Genomic DNA, 13280 nt, shown 5'->3' on the forward strand with positions numbered 1-13280 from the left:
TGAGAAGGAAGTCGGGAGTCACTCGGGCCAGCCTGCGCCATCCCTTCAGTCAGTGAGGACTCAGTCCGTTCTGGGCAGCAGGCACTGAGCCAGACGTGGAGCGACACAGACGAACCAGCACTGACCTTCCTCTCGGGAGCTCATGGCCTGGGAATGGACATGAAGACCAGGACGTCCGATCCACTGCAGCTCAGGGGTGGAAGAGTGGTGACACACGTCCTCCTGTGTCCCTCCCCTAATGGGGCACTAACAGGAAGACACACACTGTCCCTCAGTCAGAACCAGCAAATGTGACGACAGAGACCACAGACCCTGCACAAACCCCTGCAGCCAGAAGGACCCGGCCTTAAATCCTAACTCATGAGACGGCATAACGTCATCTCCTGGAACCTGTTTGCTCCTCTGGAAAGCGAGACGAGAAGGGTACCTGCCTGCGTTAGTCTCCTGAGGCGGCCGTAACAAACCAGCACAAACCTGGTAAAACAAACAGCACAAACGTGCCCTCGCGGTCCTGGAGGCCGGAAGTCTCAGATGAAGGCGCCAGCAGGGCCAGGCTCCTTCCAAAGGCTGGAGGGGACCATCGTTCCTGCCTCTGTAGCTCCTGATGCCTCCCGGTCCTGGCGTGTGGCAGCCAGTCTCTGCCTGTGTCCTTCCCCCTCATGCCACCTGTGTCTCTCTGTGTCCTCTCCTGTCCCTTGTAAGGACACGCCCCTCGGATTCAGGGCCCGCCCTAATCGTGTCACCTCACCTTACATCCACAGAGAGCTTATCTCCACATAAGATCACATTCTTAGCTTCCAAGGGGACATGAATTTGGGGGCACACAATCTAACCCACTGTCGTGGGGAATAAATGAGAGAACACATGTAAACGATTCTGCCCAGTGGGGCCCCACAATAAACTGTTAGCTGCGCGTGTGCGTGCATGTGTGTTCACAAACCCAGGTTATTTACTAGATTTACCAAAGGTCTATTTCACTATTTCACCAAAAGAAATAGGAACATTCAATGTTTTTCACTCTTTGTGAGTGTGCTAATTTGTTTGTTTCTGACTTTATCATATTATTTCCTCCCGTTTTCTTCAGTAGGTTTGCGGTTGTCATTCGTGTTTTTCTTTTTGTTTTGGGCACATAGTGTCCATTTTCTCAATAAGAACTTGGTGATTTTCTCGAGGGAACATTTTCTTCATTTCTACTCAGGCAAGTATTTTGCTCACCTCACTGCAGTGGGTGAGTTTCTGTTTGTTGTTGAGGATAATTTTCCCCTGGTATTTCTTCACGGTGTCCTAACAACCATCTTCCAGAAATGACCCAGAGGTTCTCAGAGAGAAGATACGCCCTCTACTTGTAAGGTGTGAAGTTCAGGAGGTCTTTTTATCCTCTTTTATCCTTTCTTATCATTATATTCACATCTTCCATCAAAATGCCACTGTCCCCCCAGACCTGTACTTCACCCCACTATTTCCTTGGGAAACCCTGGCAGCTCTGGCCCCCCCACCCCCTCCTCGTCCCCATCTCAGTGCAGTGAGTGGCTGATCCGTGTCCTGGAAAGTCCTGGCGACTAAACCAGACCCTGGCCCCTGAGGGCTGAGATCGGGAACTGATTCTGACCAGTGTCCAAACCGGATTCTAGAATGAGGTCCAGGCAGAGCTGCAGCGGGTCTGGCTGAGGGGAGGCAGGCAATGGGTGTGACCTGTGCCCTGGTACCGTGTTGGCACTGTGCTCAGAGCCGGACTCAAGCCCTAACCAGACCCTGGACGCCGAGGCCCTGCTGGCCTTTGGCTTCCCCCCCAGCAGTGCCCATTTCTGAGACGGAAGGCAAGCCAGTGGGCACGCAGGAGGAAGGACTAGGCTATTTATTGCAAAGCTAGATTGGCAGCTGCAGAAGCAAGGCAATGGCTGACCACAGACGGCGCCCCGGTGACAGCGATCAGAGGGAGAGGAGAAGGCTGGTGGCCGCACAGCCACCTCTCCCGACGGCCCTCCCGACGGGGACCTTCGCTCTCAGCCAACACGTGTCTCACGTGCTGCCGACCCCTCCCTCTGGGCAGTGCTGGCCACACGTCCCCCGGCTGGGGCTCTGAGGAGCAAGGAGCATTCCCAGGGCCCACAGCACCCTCGGGACTCAGCCTGTCTGTCCGTCTGCTCAGCCAGGCCCAGGGAAGTCAGGGCAACACGTGGGCCGCTGCTCTGGGCCTGTGCCCCACGGGAAACGCGGCTGCCCTGCCCGCTGAAGGCGCCGGGCAACACAAGTCCCCCCTCGGCTTCACCGTCCCGTTAGGATTAGGCGGGTCTTCCCATCGCCAATGAAGAACCTGCAGAACGGCAGCCCAGTGAGGTCTCGGAACCCCTGGGGCAGAGACCCAGCCCTCCACCCACATCTCCTGAAGTTTCCAGCCTGAATCTCCAGACCCCCCCCCCCCCCCGGGAGAAGGAGAGACACTTTTCCTGAAGATGCCCATGGGTGCTGTTCTGAAGGCAGCAGACAGGACGACCAGTGACACTGAGCCACAGGCCACGGCCGACCCGCAGCGCAGTGAGGACACCGCGTCCTGGCCCCCCAGGGACAGTGAGGCAGGTGTCGGCCCGTGTGCTGGGTCCACACCCGACCCCTGCACGGCCCGGAGCAGAGAGAACAGGACGCTGGGGGCTCACATGACAGGCCGTCAGGCAGATGTCACCCTCCTGCTAACGCCAACCTGTCACCCACTGCACAGCTCCGGGAGCGCTGTTCCCATGACAGTCTATGTCCCTGACACACGCTCTTGGGGGCAGTGTTTGCACGGTTTCCTGCGTGGGTGGGGCCCCTGAAGTTGTATACACTCCACGGGGAACTACTCCCCACACTGGGAGCTACCGAGGACAGAGGCTGTGAGAGGCCGGGTCCTAAGACACTGCGCAAGCAGCTGCCAGACACCACTGCTGCCTGTACACGTCTCGGTGACGTGCGCCAGGGCGTCCCCTCTAGGACGTGACTGTGTTCCCAGAGCCCTCATCCTTGCCTCTGCAGAAGCTCCCTCTTCTCTTCCACAAACCCAGGTGACACCAAGTCCTCCAGCCGGACTCTCTGGGAATTCTCACCAGGTGTCGCCAGGTGGGCCAGTAGCCTGTCACCCGTACCTGACAAGTGCGCCCACGAGCAGGCTGGCCAGGAGCGGGCCGAGCCAGTAGATCCAGTGGAAGGTCCAGTGGCCGGCCATCACAGCGGGTCCGAAGGCCCGGGCAGGGTTCATGCAGGCTCCAGACACAGCTCCCCTGCAGACGCCAGCCACACACGTCACCAGGCCCCAGCCAGGCCCCAGCTCCCCTCAAGTGCATTTCCCGTCACCACCCAGAGCCCCCCAAGCTACCGTGTCATGGGGCTGGGGGCTCCAGAGAAGGCGCAGGGAAAGCGGCTGTTAGCAGTGCAAGTGAAAGGCACACACACACACACACACATCCCGGGCAGAGTCACACTCCCACAGCCCCTTCTGGAAGAATGTGCAGAAAGGGCTGCCTGTTCGGGGACGGCAGGAAGAGGACAAGGACCCAGGTTCCCCCCAAAGGTGAGAAGGCGAGGGAAGCAGCTGTCAGTCATGTGACCTCTGGAATCAAGCGCACCTAGAGTTAAAACCCAGCCCAGCTCCTTCTGGTGTGTGACCTCTGTCTCGGTTGTGGTCTGGGTTCAAGAGGAAACGCACAGGCAGCCCAGGTCATCGGTGTGACTTGTGCCGTGTTTAGCTGACCCGGCACCTCCCACAGTGGCCTGGGCCCAGGTGCACCTGTCCAGGCCACTGGCCGCACCCCTGCCCGATTCACGCACGCTGGGGTCCTGCACACCTAGCCCCACGCCCCACCCAGGACCAGTGGACACGGACCAGCCCATAGGCTCACAAGTGAGCAACAGCCACGAGGGGGCGGCAAAGCACTGCCACGCTTTCCACCTGCTTTCACGGCACCTGCCAGAGGATGACTGGGCTGGAGGGAGAGCCCGGAAGGAGCCGGACACCTGGGAGGGGCTCCCTCACTGTCTTCAGCAGGACGGGTGGGCTCTTGTCCCAGACTTTCACTTAATCTGCAGCTGCCCAGTGACCTTCAGGACGTCACGTGTCCTTTGAGCCTCAGTGTCCTCATACGTGAAATGGGAGCGATAACCCTGACCCAGCCTCACCTCCCAAATCCCGTCCCAAGTCTACGCAGAGGCAAGCTCTATAAATCCAAGGCCAAACGCTGGCCGTCCACCGGCTGAGCATAGCCTGGAGAAAGGTTTTCTTGATACCACGAAAACTGGGTGACTTCACATAAAAACCCAGTGTCCTGACTCCCTGGGAGGAACTCAGAGGTGGCTCCCTGCAGGCCCACCACCGAGTGTGTGACACTCACCCTGCCAAGATGTCCACGGTGACGGACAGGCCGATGGAGAATGGAGCCAGAGGGCCCTGCGTCTTCTCGTTGATGGCGCCCATGCAGACAGCCAGCACCAGCAGCGTGGTCAGGACGAGCTCTGCCACCACTGCCCTGGCCACCTGCCCCGGCTCCTGCACTGTCACGAAAGCTGCCCCTGACGCATTCCAGAACCTCTCCTCGGGACTCACGACCTAAAGAGAAGGGGGTGGCCAGAGCTGAAGGGCGGGGCCTAAACTGGCGGTTCCCCCCATGTGGTGTCCGTCAGGCACCTCAGGCCACGTCCCAGCTCTGCCAGTTTTTCCTGTTTGCTCCGTGTGAGCTACTGGACTGCCCGGGGCCTCATTTTGCTCACCTGTGAAATGGGGGAACCCAGCGGGGGCGCAGGTGTTACGGGCCTGGAGCACATGTAACTCAGTGGCCCTCTTTGAGAATACAAGACTGCCTTATTTTTACTGGCTCTGCAAACATATGTGACCCAGCGACTGCGTCACCAGCCCCTCTGAGGTCCCGTGAAAGGGGCAGGGAGCCCTGAAGCTCCACCGGCATCACAGGAAGTCAGTTTCAGGCAGGGGTCACCGCAGAACACAGAAGAGCCAGGTCAAGAGTTTCTCAGGAAGGATAACCTTAGTCATTCTGCACCCACTCAGTCTTTAGGGAAATGTTTATAGCATGAATGAATGAATGAATTAATTAATTAATGAACCAGTGAAACAACACTCCAACTAGCACATCCAGTCCAAAGCCGGAAATGGGCTCAGGAAGAAAAACCACTAGTCCTGAATTCTGCCTCCTGGTCTGTCCAGGGAAGGGCCTTGTCCAGACATGGACAGAAGGAGGCGGGTTTGGGACCAACCACAGGCCCTTTGCATGTTCCCCTCCCCAGCAGAGAAGGGCCCACCCGACCCCACTGGAGAAAACAGGAGAAGAATGGACAGACCCTCTCTCGCCCCCCCCCCCAGAAGCCCCATGAGAGCCAAAGCCACCAGCCCAGCTCCTCGGGCGCCAGTCACCCACCTTGGCCAGGGCAGCCCCGATGAGCCCCCCGCAGAGCTGGGAAATGCAGTACGGAAGCAGCAGCATCAGGTGGAGGCCTCCGACCAGCACGGCCGCCAGGGACACGGCAGGGTTAAAGTGTCCACCGCTGTCACCGCAAAGCAGATGGAAGCAGGAGGCCCCGGTTCAGGCCGTGCCCCGGGGCAGGCGTCCCAGCAGCCCTCCAAGCGGGCTGGGCAGCGCCAGAGTCAGTCCAGGGCCGGTCCAAGCAGGAAACAGGCACCAAGTCATACCCACCCCCACCAGGCGAGGGGCACGGGGGGCGCAGCCCGGCCCCGCCCCACGCTCAGACCCCCGATGCCCCAAAGGAAGAATGCGGCTGGACCATCCCCACCTCCATGCAGACCCCTCGGAGCCCCTCCCAGCCCATCAGACACACGCGCTGGTCCGAGCGAGACCCCAGGCTCCACACTGGTGGCCTGGTAAGGCCTGGTAAGCAGGCCCTGACGGGTCTGACTGCCCAACCAGGAAAACCCCCTGTGTTTTCCTATATCACCATCAGGAGGACCTGACTGAAATACGCATTAGTTCAGACGCACAACACAGTGATTCGGGACTTGTACTGAGACGCGACCCTCGCAGTTAGTTCACATCCATCAGTGTGTGTCACAGCTGGGGAGCGGGGCTGACGAGCACCCGGCCAGGGGCGGCTGTGGGGCCGCGTGATCACCGTCTGGGACATGCCTCGATCGTGCCCAGCTCGCATCAGCATTCTGGTGCACGCGTGGGTGTGCGGAAAGGTAACTGACGTGCACTCTGTGCTCCCATGTCCCAGGGGGGGCCCCGGGGTTTGGAGACACGGAGCATGTGGGCTGCAGAGCCAGGATGTGAGCCCAGGCAGCCCGCCCCCAGCCCGCACCCCGACCCACAGCGCTCCCAGGACCTGCATGTGCGGCCTGCTCCCCACTCAGTGCGACAGGTCAGTGCACGGACGGGTCTCACCTGATATTCCCCAGCGTGGCGATCACAAGGCCCAGGGCCAGCCCGTGGGCCAGTGCCGGCTGCAGCAGCCCAGTTTCCGGCCCGTTCTCGATGACCGACAGGCAGCCGATGAAGATGAAGAGGGCAGAGCCCAGCATTTCCACCAGGCAGGGCTGCACCAGCCGCTCGTACCAGAACCCACGGCACCTGGTTCCCATGCTCGGTCCCTTGTCCTTGCCACCGCCAAGTTCAAGGTCACACATAGACACAGCCGCCTGCAGAACAGGACAGGGAGAGTGGATGGGGAGCAGGGGAGCGTGAGAGGAAGCCCTCCACCCCCCACCCAGGAGGGAATTCCCAGGACGCCCTGGGCAGGCCCGGCCGCGAGGGAGAGGTCAGCAGTGGCTCACGTCTCCGGACATCAGCGCTGAGGCCACACGGGACCAGCGCCTGCCTGAGCGGCTGGGAACCCACACCTGCTGCCCTCTTATCTTGGGCCAGCTGCTGGTCCCGCTACAGGCTCTGCCCTTTTAAAGGTGCCGGCAAAGCAATAAAGCCTGGGTGGGAGGTGGCTCTGGGGCCCAGAAGAGGAAACAGTCATTGTTTCCAGTCCTAGCTGGGCAGGGCAGGCCAGGCCAGGGGTGGTCAAGGACCACTGAGCCTCCTGCCAACCAGGGGCAAAGGCGCTGGCTTCGCGGGTCACCCAGGCTGCACCCCAGGCCGCCCCAGCAGGCGAGGGAGGGCCCAGCCCCCAGCGTCCCACAGTCACCATCAGGGTCCAAAGGGGCCGTATGTATAAGTGGGGGGGTCCCACTGGCTTAGGGACACTCGTGGGAAGTGACAGCGAACTTCTCTTCAGAGGTTTCCCCACTGAATCCACAGATGTCTCCCTGGACGTGAGGCCCAACCCCCCCCCCCCTTCACTCGCCCCATCGCTGGGCCAGGGCTGGGCAGGCGGACGGATGGTCGTCCACTGACAGACACAGGCAGCAGACGCCAGCAGGCTCCGTGCAAAGCCTCCTGGGAGCCAGCAGGGCACAGCTGGGCATGTGGGGATCAGATCTCATGTTTGCCCGCTGTCTGTCCCCTGCCTGTTTCCACTTCTCTATGGGCTGATGGTGGTACCCTCCCCGCCCCTCCCCACAGGCCTGTTGTGTGGATTAAATGAGACGATGCACTTAGCACGACGCCAAGCAAGCAGCAGCTATTCTCGGGTGGGCACTAGTCAGCCGGCCCCGCGTGTCACAGTAACCGCGACATCGCCATGGCTAAGAAAAGGCAGTGTGTTCACATGTGGATCCCCATCGGGTCCCCAGGAGGCTCTTGGCCACGGGGTGATGGGGGACCCAGGCTGTTTCCATCTGGGAGACCCCCGTCAGGTCGTCAGACCTTCCCCAGCAGCCAGCACACAGGGCAGGGAGGGTGTGGGGCTCGCTGTGCAGGGGGTTCTGTGGGCTGGGCCCCGACGTGGCCAGTGTCCCTCTCATCCCGTCTGATTGGCTAGAATTCAGTCACACGGCTGCCTGACCACAGCAGCGCTAAGGGGATGGAGCCGAACTGAGTGCCAGACACAGGAAGGAAAGGCACTTGGGGAGCACGGAGCCATTTCTGCTCCCAGGTGTCCCCGGGCTGTCGCTCGAATCACGTCCTTCCCAGACATGCCACCTTCCAGTGCGTTCTACGTCTTTCAGGGCAAAGCCGGGCTCCCTTAGCCAGGAGTCTCCCGACTCGTCTGCAGCCACGTGACCCTCAGCCACTGTCAGAGGAGCCATGGCCCTCGCCCTCCCTGCCCATGCCGCCCCCTCCCTCCCCTTGGACTCTCCTGTCCTCTTGGGCACCTTCTCGTCATTCAAGCCTCAGATCAGGTGCCCTCCCTGGCCAGAGCCAGGGCTGGACTCACTGGCTCTAGGACCAGTACTCTCCAGGGAAAAGCTGGATGTCATTCAGGCAAAACAACGTATTTCACAGCACGGCAATTTTCGCACAGCTGACATGTCCCTATGCAATGAAATGACAGGTCTGCCAGCAGCGCCAGACCAACCAAGACTCTTCCTAAGACACTGTTTGATTGGCACTTCCCAGTCTTCCAATCCCAGGTCTCGCTGACATGACCAAAGCCTCTAATTTTTATGCCCATTTGAATGGCAACAGTTCAAGACGTCTCTGCCTCTGCAGGCACCTGTTTGCCATCCACCACTAGGTCCGGTCAGAGTGTAAGAGCAGGTCACACTGTACCCAGCACACCGCCCTTCCCTCTTTTCTCCAAATGATGGCGGCACTGCCATGCAAGAATGGGATGCTGGCGCCATGGCAGCTATCTTGAGGCCATGAGGTACAACTCGCCAGAGGGGTGCATGGCTGATGGCATCACCAGGCCGCCAGATGAGCCCCAAGACCAACTGCTCCAGACTTCTTGTTAAATAAACCTGCGTGTCCCAGACTGTTACCAGGGCACCACAGAGAACTCAGTGGGGCCGTGGGGTATTTTAAATTCCCAAGGAAAACAGTAATACTCAAAACCTCAAGGTACTTCACAGTTTGAGTCTAAAAAAGCCCCACATTCCTTTCGATGACACGCACAAGTGATGGCAGTCTCTAGGACGTGTCCTCGTGTGCCCGGCTTATTTCACTCAGCATAACATCCTTAAGGCCCACCCACGCTGTAGCACGTGGCACGTTTCCTTCCTTTTAAAGGCTGAATAATATTCCATCGTGTGTGTAGACCACACTTTATTTATCCTTCATCCATCGAGGGACACCTGGGTTGCTCCCACCTTTTGGCCATTGTGAAAAATGCTGCTATGAACATGAGTGTAGTAAATCTTTCTTGATTGCTACAGTCACTTCTTTCCTTAAAATTACCAAAGTCCCTTTTCTGTCAGTGGTTGGCTCCCCCCACCCCACCCCCCCTTATCCCCGCCCCCCTGCTCTGTACCTGTAACAAACGTCCAGCACTAGCGTCTGCTCAGGTCTAATCTCTCCTTCCCTGGGTTACAGCACCTTGACTTTCCTTGTGGAGACCACAGCTCCTCCACTCTGTGCACACAATTTGGGTCCTGCTGACACCCCTGCCCTCAGCACTCAGCCCCCACCCCATAAGGGCTGGGCATCGACCTATGTCCAGCCGACCAGACACCCCACATCCCAGGCCACCGTGACCCATTCAGGGATGGGCACAGGATCCAAGTCAGGCCACTCACATGCAATTTTGGGAATTTTTCTGGAGATTTTGGGGAAAGAGAAGTGCCCTTTCTCTGGGGTTGCTGGGGGGGGGGGGGGATATAGTCCCGCAGCTGCCAGCAGTCACCTCTGCCACCACGAGGGACGAGCCTACAGGGAACAGAGCCACAGAGGAGAATAGGGTGCTGACATCTGACCCCGGCCAGGCTGGACCACCCTGGTCTTTCCAGGTCGTTTTCTTTCTTATGCCATTTGGAGCTGGATTATCTCTTGAGGGGCAGGGAGCACCCCATTTACGACACTCCAGCTACCATTTGTTTTTCAGATTATGGAATTCTGAAACCAGGGCAAACGGGTCCTTGGTGTTTCAGGGTGGGTGGGGTCAGGGCGCCCTGAGTCACCTGGGGACACACCTGTGTATCCGAGAGAGATGATTGAGAGAGAATCTCTCAGAACTTTACAGTCAGATCAGGGAGTTGTGTCAGGCACGTAAATAACTCTTACAGAGGGAAAGATGTGAGGGCAAAAGCCACCGTCAGATAAACTGCCCTGCAGTTTATGGCTGACACCAGGATGCCCTCACCTGGGCCAAGAGACAGCTTCTGTCCCTTTGTCACAGGGCCAGAGGTTCCAGCATTACAGTGGTCGTTTGCATTCGCAGTCGTTATCTATTCAGGTCGTAGCTCTCGGAGGGAAGGGCAAGCTGGCAGGGCCAAGCAGAGGGCTCAGAGGACAAGGTGACCTCTGGCTGGACAAGGTGACCTCTGGTCACCACGGGTGGCAGAACTCTTGGGGCTGCGGTGAGAATGGAAGTCAAGTGACGTAAGTGGGGGCAGGACCCCAGGAGTAATGGGGGGGTGGACAGCAGCAAAGCCAAAGGCCCCCGTTTGGATCAGCATGCAGGGCAGTCAGAAGCTGGAGCCCAGCTGGAGTCAGGTGAGATGGGGAGGGGTTAAACCAAGGCCACAGTTCCGAGGGTGCCCGGATGCCAGTGGCTAGGCCCCAGCACCGTGGCTTCTGGCTTCATTTATGTCACTTAGTCCTCCCACAACGGTGAGGCACAGGGTTTCATTATTACGCCCAATGTCCAGAGGGGAAGCTGAGGCCGGGGACCACACACCTGTGAACAGGGGCTGGAATTCCACCATGACTGCGTCTAAAGCCGGCGCCTTTTTTAGTTCAAATTTGGTGGAATGTCATCTTACAATGTTTTCTAACTCTTTAGGCTTGGCAGCCACTCTGCAAACTAGTTTATTTCCATAATCATGGTGACAGCCACATGCGGAGGAAGTATTCATGCACAGCTACCTTTCTCAGCACAGAATAATTCCATCCTTCTGCTGCTGGGAAATACACACAGTCCTGTCACCCTGAAGAACACGAATTTTATCTTTCATATACAAACTGTTACGAGGTTAAAACAAAAAAAAGCTTCCAGTTAAAGAGAAGGCATACCTTGTTTCTCAAGGCATTCTTGAAGGGTTGGAATGGTTCTGATCTTGACTGCAGGGCACACTATCGTTTGTGAGATGTGTCCACTGCGGGAACTGGGCAGAGGACACAAGGGACCCTCTGGACCTTTCCTCACAACCGCAGGTGTATCTGCCATTATCTCAAAATAAAAGTCTTGATTTTAGAAAGGTAAGTACGATTGCATTAAAAATACAAAACATCTACAGAGAAGACCTCACATACACACAAAGCCAAAGACAGAGAGAGAACTAGGAGAATAGTTGCCACACATCAGACACACACGGCGCATTAATCTGTTGACTGACAAAGTGCTCACACATAGCAACAAAAAGACACCCCCGTTTTTAATCAGGCAGCATGTTGGGGAAGAAATGGCTAACGGATATCTGAGAATAGCTCAGTGTCACTCATTACGGCTTAACCTGGCTCAGAGGACTGCAAAGCAAACTAAGTATTCTGTTTTGTACCCATTCAGCATTTTATGTTTTTCTGGGATGACAGACATGAAAAACTGATGCTTTCAAACCCCACTGGTGGAAAGTACAGACTTGTTAGGAAAAAACTTGGGGAGCATTTTTCAAAATACAAGATTCACAGTCCCTCTGATCCAGCAACCCCACTGCTAAATCTATCCTCCAAATAAATGCACAAACACTTCCCATAATGGGTGTTCAAAGTACCTGTGGCAGCACTGTACAGAAAAGAAAAAACCAGAAATTATGGGAACACCCATCAATAGTTACATTTTGCTACATCTAAACCAAGGAATGCCACACAGGCGATAAAAGGAGTAAACCTGTACATACTCATATGGGAAGACCACTAAATTTTTTATTAAATTGAACTATAAATGTTTCATAATGTGAAAAAAGCAAGCAATAGCATCTAGGGCATGAGCACTTTTGCGTAAATTTTTTAAAGATATTTGGGTGTGTGTTAGTTGCAAGAATGTAATTTCTGGCATATTATAAATATTATGGTTGTAAGTTAAATCCATCCTGTCATCCTCTTAAAGGTACAAAGTGGAATGCCTGCCCCACGAGGTCTTCTGGCCCAGCAGGGGAGCCCGGGCTCGGCCACATCGTGGTCACATGTTTCCCAAGAGCAGCCAGAGAAGGGGGCCCAGGGCACAAGCAGCTGCCACGCTGCTGCTCACGGTATGTCTCTTACCTCCCATTGGCCAAGAAGATCACATGGCTCCCGGCGAGTGGGGAGATTTCAGAAGACGTTACGGCCCTTCTTCGCCATCCACCCCATGGCACCATCGGCACCACGCAGCAGCTGCCTGCTGTGACTCCTTCCTGCACATGGTGTCCTGGAATGGTCGTCTTAGAGTGACTGATGGTGCCTGGATGTCCCCCCCAGGACCAGCAGCCTCTCACCCCCTGAATGGGCCCGTGGCCTTGTCTCTAAACTCTGTCCCCTCTGCCCTCTGGAAGCCGCCATCCACCCTCAGGCTTCAGACCTCTTCTGTTCACCTTCGAGCTGACAGCTATGAAGCACGAACAAAGCACAGGCCCCAAACGGAGCCACGTGTGCCGAAGCCCACGACAGCAAACCTAGACTGAACACCCAACCTAACGACGGTTTTAACCTTCTGCAGTAACGTATCCTGTTAAGTCAGTCTGGAATTCTCCAGCCAGTACCACTGAGATAATCTGTCATGATCCATAGAAGGTGCCTGATAAATACCTGTGGGATGAATACAGATGCTGACAAATTTAGACAAGGACCAGAGGCAGGAACGGCTTTTAAGGAGGGGCGTGGGGCAGTCGTTTGGATCTGAGGCAACTACCGTGGAGGGCTCTGCCGCAGGCTTCCGTGTCCCTAGGAAGACCACAGCCCTGCCTTGTCGCACACCTCTTCCTCCCACTGAGCTGCCCGCCTCCCCTTCTGAGGACCCCATGGTTCTACTGGGCCCACCACATTCTCCTGGATAATCTCCCATCTCAAAACCTTTCATCACACCTGCAAAGCCCCTTTCGCCACATAAGGTGACATATTCACATTCTCGGGGCCATCACGCAGCCTGCCACAATGACTGAGGGAAGCACTTCACAGGCTGGTCTGGTGATGGCAGAAACAGGAGCAGAGCTCAGCAGCGGTGGCCTCGGGTCAAGATACAAGGTGTAACGTCACGTGCCGCAGACAAGAGTACACCACAGAGTCCCATAAAGGACCAAGGGCACGAGCTGCGTCTGACTCACAGGTCAGGACCTCTGGCTTCACTCAGGCTCAGGAGAAGCACAGCCACCCAGGGAGCAAAGG

At 56.9% G+C, this 13280-nt stretch overlaps 1 protein-coding gene across 2 annotated transcripts; it reads right to left on the reverse strand.

Annotated features, from left to right (window-relative positions):
- Positions 1–1840: 1840 nt before the first annotated feature.
- On the reverse strand, positions 1841–13153 carry AQP8 (aquaporin 8). Of its 2 annotated transcripts, XM_088801145.1 has the most exons (7): positions 12183–13153; positions 10995–11151; positions 6381–6634; positions 5400–5526; positions 4362–4576; positions 3120–3254; positions 1841–2314 (listed from the first exon to the last, which is right to left on the reverse strand). In XM_088801145.1, the coding sequence occupies exons 3-7, from the start codon at positions 6620–6622 to the stop codon at positions 2266–2268; spliced, it is 768 nt and encodes a 255-aa protein (XP_088657271.1). In that variant the 5' UTR covers positions 6623–6634; positions 10995–11151; positions 12183–13153; the 3' UTR covers positions 1841–2265. The 2 variants fall into 2 exon arrangements, with proteins under 2 accessions (XP_088657271.1, XP_074178951.2); XM_074322850.2 differs by lacking the exons at positions 10995–11151; positions 12183–13153 and adding an exon at positions 6770–6902.
- Positions 13154–13280: the final 127 nt, after the last annotated feature.

The sequence above is a fragment of the Rhinolophus sinicus genome, chromosome 10 (genome assembly GCF_057876585.1).
Source record: "Rhinolophus sinicus isolate RSI-liver-muscle chromosome 10, RSI-T2T, whole genome shotgun sequence".
NCBI lineage: Eukaryota > Metazoa > Chordata > Mammalia > Chiroptera > Rhinolophidae > Rhinolophus > Rhinolophus sinicus.

Coding starts and splice junctions, on each gene's coding strand:
- AQP8 (XM_074322850.2), bottom strand. Junction 5,527..6,380: donor GCCACGCTGGGGAATATCAG/GTGAGACCCGTC, acceptor TTGCGGTGACAG/CGGTGGACACTTTAACCCTG. Junction 4,577..5,399: donor TCGGGGCTGCCCTGGCCAAG/GTGGGTGACTGG, acceptor CCTTCTCTTTAG/GTCGTGAGTCCCGAGGAGAG.